Below are 15,401 nucleotides of genomic sequence, written 5' to 3'. Positions count from 1 at the left end.
TTGTAACTTTCTAAACTGCTAATAGTGTTAGACATCCTAATAGAATTAATTTCTAACTACCTATGCTGTAGCCCAAACATTGTTTTACAAGTCTATTGCTTAAAACTTAGGATGCATTTTCTTACAGAGGTAAATTAGATATAAGGTTAGGTCCTAATGACCATAAAAGCCCATTAAATCTACTCTGTACTTGGAATATAATACAGTTGACATCACACTGAACCATCATGTATAAGGAGGTTTGTAGTGTGTTTAATGTCCCATCTGGGACTACAGTCTCCCATGTGGGATGCTGGAATACAAGAGACTGCCTGAGACAAGGTCTCCTGTAGGGAGGGGGTAGGTGGTTTGATTGAGTGGGATGGGAGGGGAGTTCCAGAGGGTTGGGGTCTCCCTGAGTTCTATCCTGGTCTGACTTATATATCCCAGGCAACTCTCTAGTTACTCTCTTTATATTTTCAGTAGTAAAGGCATTCCGGGAGAAACAACAATTTCTCATATGTAATTTTTCTTTGCTTAGGAAAGATGGCTTCTACATAACTGTTTTAGCTCAGTAACTTCCAGTGTTGGCCAGGTGATTCTTACCTGTATTTCAGCTTGCCGTTCCTTTTTGACAGTAAATAGATGTTTTTGAAGAGATTTTATCTGTTTTTTTCCTTTTTCCTCCCTAGAAGAAGAATGATTTGTTTAGAGGTGTGTTTCTCAAACTAGCATGCACAAGGCTCATCCTCAGTATTTTTTTTCTTTTTTTTTTTCATCCTCAATGTTTAAAAACAGATTTAGTAGGTCTGGGATGGAGCCCTGCAATTTTCATCTCTCTCTCTCTCTCTTTTTTTAAAGGTTTTATTTATTTATTTCAGAGAGAGAGATAGAGATAGTGACAGAGAGCACAAGCAGAGAGGAGAGGGAGAAGCAGGGGCTCAATCCCAAGATCCTGTGATCATGACCTGACCCCAAGGCAGATGCCAAACCAACTGAGCCACCCAGGTGCCCCACAACTCACAATTCACATTTCTAACAAGTTCTCAGATGTTGCTAATGGTGTTGGTCCATGGAACACTTTTAGCAACACTTTACAGAAGACTGCGATTTGTTTTAGTAAACCAGAAGAGGATTTTTTTGGTTTTTGTGTTGTATCTAAAATAGGTACTGCCGAGAAAAGGCTAAGAGGAGGGGGAACAGGAAGGGGAAAAGGAAGGGCAGGGCATTCTCTTCCATGTAATCTTCCCTCTCCTTCACTTGGGGTCAGTTCCGCATTGAGTCTGAAGGCTCCCTCCATATTATCTCTCACTCAGGTGTTTCCCCTGATAAAGTTTTTGCATGAATAATGTCATCTTGGCATCTCCCAGAAGACATGACTTCACGCCCTTGCCATGATCACACAAACAGTAGATGGCAAAGCAGGATTCAAATTCAGTACTGTCCCAATGAGAACATAACTATTTTATGTTACTGTTTCTGTTTGCACTCAGAATTCTGCTGATCTCTAGTAATCCCATTATCTAGGTTTAAAGAAAAACAAAATAACAAAACAATAAACAAAACAAAGTAAGAATAAACAAAATAAAACCTATCTTAGCTCGGGCTGCCATTACAAATATATCTATCAGGGGCAGCCCAGGGCCTGATCCCGGAGACCCAGGATCGAGTCCCGCATCTGGATCCCGGCATGAAGCCTGCTTCTCCCTCTGCCTGTGTCTCTGCCTCTCTCTCTGTCATGAATAAATAAATAAATAAATCTTAAAAAAACAAAAACAAAAACAAATATATCTATCAGTTTGGATGGCTTATTTTTTTATTTTTTTTTAAAGATTTTATTTATTTATTCATGAGAGACACAGAGAGAGAGAGAGGCAGAGACACAGGCAGAGGGAGAAGCAGGCTCCATGCAGGGAGCCCGACGTGGGACTTGATCCCGGGTCTCCAGGATCAGCACCCTAGGCTGAAGGCGGCGCTAAACCCCTGAGACACCCGGGCTGCCCAGTTTGGATGGTTTATAAATAACAGAATTCATTTCTCAGTTTGGAGGCTGTGAAGTCCAAGATCTAGGTGCCATCAGATTAAGTGTCTGGTGAGAAACTGTTTCCTGGTTCACAGATTATCATTTTCACTTGCATCTTTATATGATGGAAGGGGAGAAGAAGCTCCCTGGGGTCTCTTTTATATGGGCATTAATCTCATCCATGAGGCCTCCACCCTCATGACCTAACCACCTCCCAAAGGTCCCACCTTCTAATACCATCACATTGAGGGTTAGGATTTCAACAAATAAGTTGGAGGCAGGGGTGGAGTACATAAACATTCAATCTGCAGCAACAACCAAGACATGTTACCACTAAATATCATCTAGATAAGTACTGCTATTCAGGAATGTTTACAAAGCATGTACTTAACCAGAATCATGAGACTGAGATTGTCAATTGCCGAAGTATATATTATGTAATTACTATTTACAGATTACAAGAAACATAAGAAGGAGGAAAAATATTTCTCTAATAATAAATTCAGAACCTGAGGGTAGATTCAGTTAAATAAATGTTATTTACAGTGGAAACTAGAAATTAGTAGAGTATTTATTGCCTTCAAAATTATGAGATGATTTTCAATCTAAAAATCTGTACTTAGTCAAAGTATGAGGACAGAAAAAGATATTTTCAGACATGTAAAATCTTAATATATGTAAATTCCATGCACCCTTTGCTCAAGAAGTTACAGAAAGACATGCTCCAATGAAATGAAAGATTCACATAAAAAAGAGGAGGAATGGGGATCTAGAAAACAGGATCAAAAGGAAATCTCAGGAGATGAAGGGAAGGCCCAAAACTATAGCAATGCTGCAGGCCCTAGGAGCAACAGTAACAAATAGGGGAGAAAGAACAGAAGAAAGTCTCAAAAGGAAAAAAAAGAAAAAAAAAAAAAAGGGAAGACTTAATATGTATGACTACACTTAAAGAGTTTCAGGGCTCTGGTGAAGAGTTGGGTACTGGATTTGGAACAGAAATGTCAAAACAGACAAAAAAATGACAAGATTTAACTCTAGGAGAAAAAAAGCTGTTCAAGGAAGAAAATTTAATCATTATATATATTGTATGTCCCCTCTTTTGACTATTTATAAAAAATAATCATCATCAAAATACTAAGTATTAATTTAACCAAAAATTATGCTCTAACTATTCTAGGGGAATGGAAAAAAACCAATAGATTACATCTAAAACTATATACCCACTAGTGTTGTTTGACATAAAGAAGAAAACTGGCCAGCGGGAGAAATGAAAAATGACTTGAAGGTAAACATTTATTTTATGTTTATTGGCCCACTAGTGGCCAATAGGGGCCGTTCACTGGCCCCTCAGTGAACGGTCTATCCTATCATTTCCTGTCATTTTTAGATAGGCCAAATCAAAGGATGTCTCACCTCTCTGGATCAGACTGCACTTTATCATCACAATGAAAGGAAATTTCAGCACCTTGAGAGATACAGACCAGTCAGCCCACTTTGCATTCTCTCTCTAAAGCAATGCCCGGCTAAAACAGCAGCAAGGCCACTACACACTGAATAGAATGGCAGAAACCCAAAGATTGACACCACCAAATGCTGACCTAGCAATTATGCTCCTTGGTATTTCCTCAAACGAATTAAACATTTAGATCCCCACAAAAACATGTACACAGAGGGGTGCCTGTGTGGTGAAGTCAGTTAAAGCATCTCACCCTTGGTTTTGACTCAGGTCTGATCTCAGTGTCATGAGATTGAGTCACGCGTTGTGCTCCACACTCAGTGCAGAGTCGGCTTAGTTTCTCTCTCCCTCTGCCCCCGCCCTTCTCCCCCCAGCTCTCTCTCTCTTTCCTCTCTCTCATAAACAAATAAATCTTAAAAAAAAAAAAAACTGTATGTAGATGTTTAAAGTAGCTTTATTGAGTTATTGCTAAAACTTGGAAGCAATCAGGTTGTCCTTCAGTATGTGAATAAACTGTGGTATATCCACACAGTAAAATATTATTATTTTAAAAGATTTTATTTAGGTATTTGACAGAGAGAGAGAGAGTGCGCGCACGAGCAAGCACAAGCAGGGGGAGTGGCACGGAGAGGGAGAGGGAGAAGCAGGCTCCCTGTGGAGCAGGAAGCCCCATGTGGACCTGGATCCCAGAACTCTGGGATTATGACCTGAACTGAAGGCAGAGTTTAACCAACTGAGCCACCCAGGTGCCCCCAGACAATAAAATATTATTCTGTGCTGACAAAGAAATGAGCTGTCAAGCATGGGAAAACACATGGGAGAAACTTAAACACATAATACTAAATGTAAGAAGCCAATCTGGAAAAGCTACGTACTGTATGACTCCAACTACATGACATTCTGAAGAAAGCAAAACTATGAAGGCTGTAAAAAAAAAAAAAAAAATCAGTGGTTGCCAGGGACCCAGGGGGAGGGCAGGAGGGGTGAATAGGCAAAACTCAGGATTTTTAGGGCAGTGAAACTATTCTGTATAAAACCGTAATGGTAAATGCAGGTCACCACATTGGTCAAAACCCTTAGAATGTGTAACACAGAGTGATCCCCAATGTAAACTATGAACTTTAGTTAATAATAATGTATCAATATTGATTCATCGATGACAACAAATGCACTGCATTAATCTAAGATGTTAATGAAAAGGGATACAGGAACTCTAGTTTCAGCTCAATTTTTCTATAAATGTAAAACTGAATTCTATTAAAAAAAAAAAAAAGAAAAAAAGCAATGCCCGAACAATACTGACATGGTATCTAAGTTATGTACACCCTTCTGCTACCAATGGGAATAGTGCTGGTGTGGTTTGCACCTTAATAGTGACCTATGTTCTACAGCTGAGTTCCAATAAGGAGCACCCAGGGGATCACTTCAGCAAGCAGAGGGGCTGTTCTGGCTGTTTACCTTTCTAGAGTAGAGCCTGAGTGACCATGATGAAACTGATACCTCATACATCTTGACCTTTCTGACCAAAATGTCAAAAGGCCTTAAAACCTGGCAAATTGTCTCCTTTCTTTTGCTTTTGAAACACATGGTGTATCTCCCCTGAATAATACTGAAGTGGGATACATATTAAAAAATAAGTGAGGGGCAGCTGGCTGGCTCAAGTCAGAAGAGCATGCCACTCTTGATCTCGAGGTTGTGAGTTTGAGCCCCACGTTGGGTATAGAGATTACTTTAAAAAAAAAAAAGTGAAAATTATTCTTAAATTCTTAACCAAACGGAATTTAAACAGAAGATTTTTATGTTCTTAATTCTTATTCAGGGGCATATATGCACACATGTCCCGAGTAGAATGCATAAGCATGTCTTTCGTACTCTCTGCTCCTAGAAGAAGGAAAAATCATTCCATGGCAGGCCCTATGTGGGGCTTTCCCCAAGACTCACTCATTATTTTTATCCTTTTTTTTTTTTTTTTTTTACATACTGGTATTTTTCTTATTATTTTGTAAGATTTTACTATTAGTGAAGACAATTATCACTAAGAGAAGCTTCATTTAAAACTAAATAGAAAAAAATAAAATAAAATAAAACTAAATAGATGAGCTGAGAGGCATGGAGAGTGAGTACTAATGAGTATAGGCTTTCTTTTTGGAATGAGAATGTTCTGGAATTAGATAGTGGTGATGGTTGCACAACTGTGAATAAAACCACAAAATTGTACACTTTAAGAGGATGAATGTTATTCATTCATGGCATTGACAGACTCTTTCCTTGACCAAACTAATCAGGCTTCTCTGAGCCTTCCTCTCTAGTAGGCCTTGACCTTGGCTCCTCTCCTTGCCTTCAGCCTGCATCACCAAGTTTAGCAAGATTTCTGCTAAGTTAGTTTAGAGAGAATCCCTCACCCTTGACATCTGATCACCCTGGATATCTGATCAAATTCTTCATCCCCAACCCTTGATGTCTACGCCTTTGGTGTGCTTTCAGCAAGAATCCTGTTTAGTTTACCAAGAATCCCCTACTCTTTATGTCTCTTAGTGATTTTCCATCCACTGACACCCTCCCACTGACACCCTCACTGTTCTCACTGGTAGAAACCCTCAGCTGCCTTTACTGTATTCAGAGTTGAGCCTAATCTCTCTCCCTATTACAGTAGTCCTGAATAAAGCCTTCCTCACCATTTTAACAGGTCTGAATAATGTATTTAACAAGATATAAATTTTATCTCAATGGAGCTCTCATTCAAGGAACTAAATAGAAAATCTTTTCTCTCTTTTATCTATCATTAAATGTGATTTAAAAAGCGTCAATCACAATTTGTTACTGATTTGCCCAAATCTATATATAATTTCCTAACTTAAATAGATCTAAATTGATGCCTATCTAATTGGAAGAAAAACTAAAAGAAGAGATTATCATACATGATCACTATGTAATCATATGGAAAATCAATCACTAGCAAACTATCTACATTGAGATTATCTTCTCCCTTCCAAATAGTAGTACATATTTTTCTTTTTTCTTTTTCTTACTTGATTAGCTTTTTTTGAAATCACTAAGTAACAAGTGCATATTGTAATATTTCAAAACTGAATAGAAATTATTTCAAAACTGAATAGGAATCCCGTCCAATTCCCTCCTGTGAAGTAAGCAATGTTAAATCTTTTGATGTATATCCTCCCACATCTTTCTCTATGTTCTTACATATATGGATGAGATTTTTTTTTTAATCATATTGCAGAGGCACCTGAGTGATTCAGCTGCCTTGATCTCAGCTCAGGTGTTGATCTCAGGGTCATGAGTTCAAGCCCAATGTTGGGCTCAACACTAGGCATGAAGCCTACTTAAAAAAAAAAAAAGATAAAAATTTATATTATACACATAATACTGTAGCTTTTTCCATTTATCTGCATATGAAGAAAATTCCTCTGATCAATCATAGAGCTCTCATTTATTCAAATCAAGAGTTGGATGCTCAACTGACTGACCTACTCAGGTGCGCCTCTAATTTATTCTTTTTAACAGCTGCATGTTTCTTATTTCCTAAAATTAACAACTATTCAAGAATTCCTTTATTAAAGGACATTTATACAATTCTAGATTTTTACCATTATGCTACAATGAATATTTTGTGTATATATATATAATATGAGCTAATTTTTTCCTATATTTTCAAAGTAGAAATGTTGGGTCAAAGAGTATATGTATTTTATTTAGTTTTTTGGTTAATAAGTTTATTTACAAGAGGCATCTGGGTGGCTCAGTCAGTTGAGCATCTAACGCATGTTTTGGCTCAGGTCATGATCTCAGGGTCATGGGATCGAGCCCCACGACAGGCTCCATGCTCAGCATGGAGTCTGCTTCTCCCTCTCTCTGCTCCTCCCCCTCCTCACTCTCTCTCAAATAAATAAATAAAATCTTTGAGAACATAAGTTTATTTTCTCTCTTAGTAAGGTGAAGACTTAGAAAATACTGAAGATTTTTTTTTAAAAAACAGCCAAATTATTAACACACTGGTATATTCCCTTTCAGTTTTCATTTTCTTTTCTTTTTTTTTTTTTAAAGATTTTATTTATTTATTCATGAGAGAGAGAGAGAGAGAGGCAGAGACACAGGCAGAGGGAGAAGCAGGCTCCATGCTGGGAGCCCGAGGTGGGACTCGATCCCGGGACTCCAGGACCACATCCTGGGCTGAAGGCGGTGCTAAACTGCTGAGCCACCCAGGGATCCCCTAGTTTTCATTTTCTATTCATGTTTTTTTTTTCAGTTTTATTATATAGATGGGATAATACTTTATTATTTCCAGCCTTTCTTTTTCAACTTAAAATTGTGACATAAACATTTCCCCCGTTATTATAACTTTGTAAACAATACTTTAAATCTTTTTTTTTTTAAGATTTTTAAAATTTCTTTATTCATGAGAGACAGAGAGAGAGAGAGGCAGAGACACAGGCAGAGGGAGAAGCAGGCTCCATGCAGGGAGCCTGACGTGGGACTCGATCCCGGGTCTCCAGGATCAGGCCCTGGGCTGAAGGCAGTGCTAAACCGCTGAGCCACGGGGGCTGCCCGCAAATGACATTTCTGATAAAGGGTTGGTACCCAAAATATACAAAAAACTTATAAAACTCAACACCCCTAAAAATAATCCAGTTAAAAAATAGGCAGAAGACATGAACAGAGATTTCTCCAGAGAAGACACCAGATGGCTACTAGACACATGAAAAGATGTTCATCAAAACTTACCTATCATTAGGGAAATACACATCAAAACTATAATGAGATATCACTTCACATCTGTCAGAATGGCTAAAATCAACAACACAAGAAACAACAGGTGTTGGCTGAAGATGTGGAGAAAAACAGAACCCTTTGCACTCTTTGTGGGAATGCAAATTGATAGAGCCACTGTGGAAAACAGTATGGAGTTTCTTTAAAAAGTTAAAAATGGAACTACCCTACAATCCAGTAATCACACTACTAGGTTTTCACCCAAAGAATACAAAAACACTAATTCAGAGGGATACATGCATCTCTACATTTGTAGCAGCATCATTTACAGTAGCCAAGTATGGAAGCAGCCCAAGTGTCCATTGATTAAAAAATGGATAAAGAGGGATCCCTGGGTGGCGCAGCGGTTTGGCGCCTGCCTTTGGCCCAGGGCGCGATCCTGGAGACCCGGGATCGAATCCCACGTCGGGCTCCCGGTGCATGGAGCCTGCTTCTCCCTCTGCCTATGTCTCTGCCTCTCTCTCTCTCTCTCTCTGTGACTATCATAAAATAAATAAATAATAAATAAATAAAAAAAAAATGGATAAAGAATATGTGGTATAGGGGCACCTGGGTGGCTCAGTTGGTTAAGAATATGTGGTATGTCTACAATGGAATATTATTTGGCCATAAACAAGATGAAATCTTGCCATTTGCAACAACATGGATGGAACTAGAGAGTGTAATGCTAAGCAAAATAAGTCAGTCAGAGAAAGACAAACACCATATGATTTCATTCATATGTGGAATTTAAGGAAAAAACAAACGAACAAGCAAAGGAAAAAAAGAGGAAAACAAACTAAGAAACAGACTCTTAACTATAGAGAACAAAGTGATGGTTGCCAGAGGAGGGGGATATGGGTTAAACAGATGATGTAGATTAAGGAGTACAATTATCATGATAAGCACGAGTATTGCATGGAAGTGGTGAATCACTATATTGTACACCTGAAAATAATACTACTAAATAATGTTAACTAACTGAAATTCACTTTTTTTTTTTTAAAAAAAAGAAAGATTACTATACAATAGGAATAATACTTTTTTTTTTTTGGAAGAATACTTTTGACATATTATAGATACACATAACTAAAGCCCAGAAATCTGAATTAGCACCTAAATTTCTGAGGTCTATTTACCTTCCCTGGAAATCACAAATTTGATTTGCTTTAGAAATCAAGGACTTCTAGGAAAGGCTAATAGCACTTTAAAATACAACACAGCAAATAAACATATTACTCGGACCTGGCAATGATATCATAGAAATGCATTTTGTTTTCTCTTTCTTTGCCCAGAGCTTCCAGAAGACTGGTGAAAGTGCCTGACTCTTCTAACTCCTGCATGGTCTTTGTAATTATATCACTGAAAAATTGCCTGTAAGGAGACACAAAAGGATGAGTTAATAAAGTATATATACAAAGGGCTACAGAAGTCACACAGGTTAAGACCCAGGATAAAAAGCATGACTAGCTGGAATTATTCCTGGAATGCAAGAATAGTTTAGCATTAGAAAATCTATTAATAGAATTCATCACATAAACAAAAGCAAAAGGAGGGACGACTGGGTGGTTCAGTGGTTGAGCGTCTGCCATCTACTTTGGCTTAGGGCATGATCCTGGAGTCCCAGGATCCAGTCCCACATTGGGCCCCCTGCATGGAGCCTGCTTCTCCCTCTGCCTGTGTCTCTGCCTCTCTCTCTCTCTGTGTCTCTCATGAATAAATAAAATCTTTTAAAACAAAACAAAACAAAAACAAAAGCAAAAGGAAACAAACCATATGGCTATCGCAATAGATGCAAAAAAGGTATTAGGCAAAATTCAGTACCCACTCATTTGAAAATAAACAACAAAAACTCTTAGCAAATTAGAAATAAAAGAGAACTCCCTTAACCAGACAAAGTTTACACGCTAAGGAGTAACAAACATTGAATGTACAGTATGATATTATGTATATAATATTTAAAAACATATAAAACTGTATATATTATTTAAATAAAACACATAGATACCTAATAAAAGTATCCTAATATGTAAGAGAATAATAAACAGCAAATTCATTAGAGAGTTTGTCTTTGGGGGAAGAGTGAGGGAGCTAGCTAGCATCAGAGGCTCCAGTTGTATCTTAAGTATTTTATTGAAAAAAAAAAAAAACAAAAAACAAAACCAAAAAAACCTCTAAAGCAATCATGGTAAAATGTTAAGATTTGGTGGTTATACACATAGGTATTCATTATTTCATTCTTAATATTTTTTTCTGTATTTTAAAAATATTTCATAATTTTACAAAAGTTAAATTATTTAAAACATTTTTAAAAGAGCTAAAAAAATACATTTTAGAGATGAGTAAACCCAGGTTCAGGAAGGTTAAATGACTTGCCCAAGGCCACATAACTAATTTGAGAAAGAGGTAGACCCAGGTTTCCTGACTCCTAGTCCATTGCTTTTTATAATATTCTCATAGGTAGGGAATTTTAAAAACAGCTATTTAATGTTTTCATATCAGGTCCGCAAGAATTACATTCACTGTTTTATATAACAATTTTTTTTGAGATTTTTCTTTAATTTATTTATTCATAGAGACAGAGAGAGAGAGAGGCACAGAGACACAGGCAGAGGGAGAAACAGGCTCCACGCAGGGAGCCTGACGTGGGACTCGATCCAGGGTCTCCAGGATCACGCCTCGGCCTCAGGCAGCGCTAAACCGCTGTGCCACCAGGGCTGCCCATATAACAATTTGTTGACAATAGTTCAAACAGAAAGATTCAATAACTATACTAAGAAAAAAGTAAGTATACCAAAGTAAAAAAAAAAAAAAAAAGAAAAGAAAAGATATGAGCTGGGTGCCTGGGTGGCTCAATCAATTAAGCATCTGCCTTCAGCTCAAGTCATGATCCCAGGATCCTGGGATCAAGCCGGGCATCAGGCTCCCTGATCAGTGGGGAGCCTGCTTCTCCCTCTCCCTCTACTGTTCCCCCTGCTTTGTGCTCTCTTGCTCTCTCTCAAATAAATAAAATCTTAAAAAAAAAAGATATGAGCCATCCCACAGAGAATGAAAAGGACATTAACTAGATTGGTTGTTTTTAAGCAGGACACCTTTCTGTCATGTATGCAAATCTGAGCCAAACTGATTTCACAAGAAACATTACCCCTCTGATGCAGAGGTTGGCAAACTTTTCCTATAAAGGGGGAAATGGTAAATATTTTCAGCTTTGTGGGCCATAAATTCTCTGTTGCAACCACTCGGCTCTGTTGCTATAGCATGAAAGCAGCAAGAGACAATAAACAAATAGGCAATGCTGTATTCTAATAAAATTTCTTTTTTTAAGATTTTATTTATTTATTCATGAGAGACACAGGGAGAGAGAGAGAGACAGAGAGAGAGAGAGGCAGAGACACAGGCAGAGGGAGAAGCAGGCTCCATGCGAGGAGCCCGATGTGGGACTCAATCCCAAGACCCCAGGATCACCCCCTGGGCCGAAGGCTCAACCGCTGAGCCACCCAGGTGTCCCTAAAATTTATTTTTAAAACCAGACTACAGGTTGTATTTGGCTAGTAGCCCTGGGTAATTGCTATAAACATTCATTTACCGACAATCTTTACCAGAATACTACATCCTCTTTTAAACTTAAGAGGCTTCCTTGTTAGCAAGCCTGACAAAAAACTGAATAATGAGACAATGGAAACTGAGAAGGCCTTTAATAAATTCTCAGGAAAAAAAAAAAGAAAAAAAAAGAAATTCTCAGGATTAAAATTCAGTTTAAAAGCTGGCTACTTGGGGGGATCCCTGGGTGGCGCAGCGGTTTGGCGCCTGCCTTTGGCCCAGGGCGCGATCCTGGAGACCCGGGATCGAATCCCACATCGGGCTTCCAGTGTATGGAGCCTGCTTCTCCCTCTGCCTGTGTCTCTGCCTCTCTCTCTCTCACTGTGTGCCTATCATAAATAAATTAAAAAAAAATTTTTAAAAAAAAAGCTGGCTACTTGGATGGGTCTATCTCTTCCTCTTGGATGAAAGCATCATAATAGCTACCATCTGTGCCAGGCACTAGGCTGCAGGCTAATTTCTAATCCTCACACTAGCATTAGAAAAGTTGCAAAGTTGCTATAATTATTTTCACTTTTAAAAACTGGAAACAAAGGCTCAACAACCTGCCCTTTATCATGTAACCACCATACTTTCAAATTGTACACACTTCCTCTAGGGAGTCTTTAACTAATCCTATTATCAGCAGTACATGTGTATCTAATGACCAATCTACAAGAGAGGACAGCAGCCAGCCCCCCTTGCACCCGTTTTTCATCTATGATAAATATATTATTACATTTCCAAATATGCTCTCCTTCTTTACCTATCAATCTGAATTTTCTTCAGTATCTCCGTAGACATTATGGTTTGTCTTGTAAGTTTTTTGAAGACAAGATCTTGCAATTTGTTAAATTCATCGGTAAATTGGCTTCCTTTTTTGATTTCTGGCAACTTGCTTTCTTCTTTAGGTAAGAATGGACTGGACAATCTTGAGGTTCTTGGGGCCTCTGCAAGTTTTTCTAAGCTCTTGTTTTTCTTCTAAAAACAAGAAATGATGTCTTATGTAAGACAGATTTTAAAAGAGTAAAGAAACAATGTTATATCAGGGCTTCTGCCACTTGTACTTGACACACAAGAAAATTACTCTTTCCTTCAGCCACACAAATCACGTCCAGCTATTATGTGCTTTCCTGCCTTTAGACAACATTCCTTTTGTCTCTTTCCTCAACTTACCACCTGGCAAACATTAAGACCATGATCAAAGATAAAGTTCTTTGTGAAATCTCTCTATTAGCAGATATTTACCATATTGTAATTATTTGTATAAGTGTTTCCAGGAGATTGTAAATTCTATGAGGGAAGGGACAGTGTCTTAGAGATCATGGTTCACCTCAAATTCTTTTTGGAACAAGACTGCATAATAAATGTGGCCATCTTTACAGTCTCATTGCTTAGAACAATGCCTAGGGCATAGAAGACTTATGTGTTCATTGAACAAATGAATATGGAATATAAAGAATGAAAGAAAATCATAGCACAGAGCCTAAGTTGGTAAAATTAGTGGCGTGGTATAGATTTCGAAGGTCATGTAGGGAAAAGCCAAAATAATTCATTTTTCAGACCCAAACTGGAACACTTGAGGGGTAGGCATCAACTACAGGAAAAACATATGTCTCTTAAATTAAGAATTCCTATTTAATCTGTTGCTAAAAGCTTTAGCTATTGAGAGGCCATATAGCATAGAGATTATGCCTGTGGACTCTGAAACCAAACTTCCTCATTTGAATCCTAGCCTTACTTCTTACCAAACCATACTGACTTAGCTGTTTAATATCCCTATGCCTCCATTTTCCCATTGGTAAAATAGGGATAATAGTAACTGCCCTCATAGAATTATGAGGATTAAATACATTAATATACATAAAGCATTTAGAACAGTACATAGAACTATGTAAGTTCTGCACTTGTTATAATTACTTAAATTCTGGTACTGATCATATGCACAGAAGAAAAGTTTATCTGCATATGGATACATAAAACCTTGGTCTTCCTTAGCTAAACTTCAACTAGCCTAGAAATGTTAAAAAACGATCTATGAATGATTAATAAACACAGACTTAACTGCATTTTTCTTTACATCAACAATAAGCAAAGATTCAGATCTGAGGAAAATATTTGTAGGGAAGAACAAAACAAAATGCCGTCTTAAACAAGAATTAAATTTTAAGATGATCCTTTAAAATTAATTTGGCTACAAAGAGAACAGAAAAGTAGCATTTCAACAATTACACTGAAACTTACCTGGACATAAGGAAAACCTCAAGAATGGTTATTATTTCAGATTTTCCCTTAGGTAGGAGAGGGGAAAGTGCAAGGCCTACGAAGCTCTATTTCCCTATTTTTCCTCTACCTCTATGCTTGGGCATCTGGAAAAGGAGGCAAATGTGTCAAGCAGCCTGATTTACTAATTACTACAAATAAACGTGAATTTTTTAAAGAGTAAACTTAAAGGAACTAGCTAAGTGTTTTAGTCCATTCACTAAAAAATATTTTTATATAACACACACTATGTACAAGGTAGGGTATTAAATCTTAAGGGAAAAGGTAAGAGAAACAGTATTCCTGCAGGGGAGCTCTCCCCAAATTTTGGTCCAATTACTCCCACTTCTGGTAGAGTCTGGTACATTAGTATATTTTTCATCATTCTATTCCATAATTCTATTCCATAATCTTACCGATGAAAATCTATTTGGAGATGTCCTTAGCTATAAAAATAGCCATTAAAGAGGGATAATATCAACTAAACTTTCATCCCAAAATTGTTCTAAGGCTAAACAATATGAAGTCTTAAAGAAAATATCCACATACTAAATACTTCAAATAAATTTCCTATGCCCTTATTGCATTGTAAAATTCATTAAGTTAGAACAACTAGTATTATGAAGTAAAAAAGAAATTATTTAATGATATTTGCAATTTTGTAAAGTTGTGGAACTAATAACATATTGAGAGAAGGGCTTTTAAGCTTCTATTAATGGAGATAAGAGTAGAATTGGGGGGTTAAAAAAAAGTTAAGAGTGTAAGCCTTTGTTATATGCAATACTATGAAATCATAAGCAGGGCCTCTGTTAAGTCAGAAAATTTTGTGGGTGAAGATTACTATCATAAACCAGAATAAAGGGCAGCCCGGGAGGCTCAGAGGTTTAGCACCTGTCTTCAGCCCAGGGCGTGATCCTGGAGACCTGGGATTGAGTGCCACGTCGGGCTCCCTGCACGGAGCCTGGTTCTCCCTCTGCCTGTGTCTCTGCCTCTCTCTCTGTGTCTCTCAGGAATAAATAAATGAAATCTTTAAAAAAAAAAAAAAAAACAGAATAAAATAGCACAAAAGTTTTGTTCTTCAATTTACTGAAGTGGTGACCACTGCTGAATTGTTTATAAATTAGGGTTTTCGGGATGCCTGGGTGGCTCAGTGGTTGAGTGTCTGCCTTTGGCTAAGGGCATGAACCTGGGGTCCTGGGATCGAGTTCTGCATCAGGCTCCCCTCGAGAAACCTGCTTCTCCCTCTGTCTATGGCTCTGCCTCTCTCTGTGTCTCTCATGAATAAATAAACATAATCTTTGTAAATAAATTAACAAATTAATTTGGGTTTTCCATTTC

General features: G+C 37.7%; 1 protein-coding gene across 5 annotated transcripts in view; it reads right to left on the bottom strand.

Moving 5' to 3' along the window:
- The window catches only part of IQCG (IQ motif containing G), a 46,495-nt gene that overhangs the window by 23,075 nt on the left and 8,019 nt on the right, over nucleotides 1-15,401 (bottom strand). For all 5 annotated transcript variants that reach the window (XM_025474566.3, XM_025474556.3, XM_049105263.1 and 2 more), the window contains 3 exons: nucleotides 12,568-12,782; nucleotides 9,468-9,596; nucleotides 586-667 (listed from right to left, as the gene is read on the bottom strand). In XM_025474566.3, the coding sequence (XP_025330351.1) occupies nucleotides 586-667; nucleotides 9,468-9,596; nucleotides 12,568-12,782 (426 nt within the window). The remainder of the gene's footprint in view (nucleotides 1-585; nucleotides 668-9,467; nucleotides 9,597-12,567; nucleotides 12,783-15,401) is intronic.

Source organism: Canis lupus, chromosome 33 (assembly GCF_003254725.2).
Source record: "Canis lupus dingo isolate Sandy chromosome 33, ASM325472v2, whole genome shotgun sequence".
NCBI lineage: Eukaryota > Metazoa > Chordata > Mammalia > Carnivora > Canidae > Canis > Canis lupus.
Note: the sequence above shows the minus strand (reverse complement) of the source record. Positions and strands in the feature narration are given on the sequence as shown.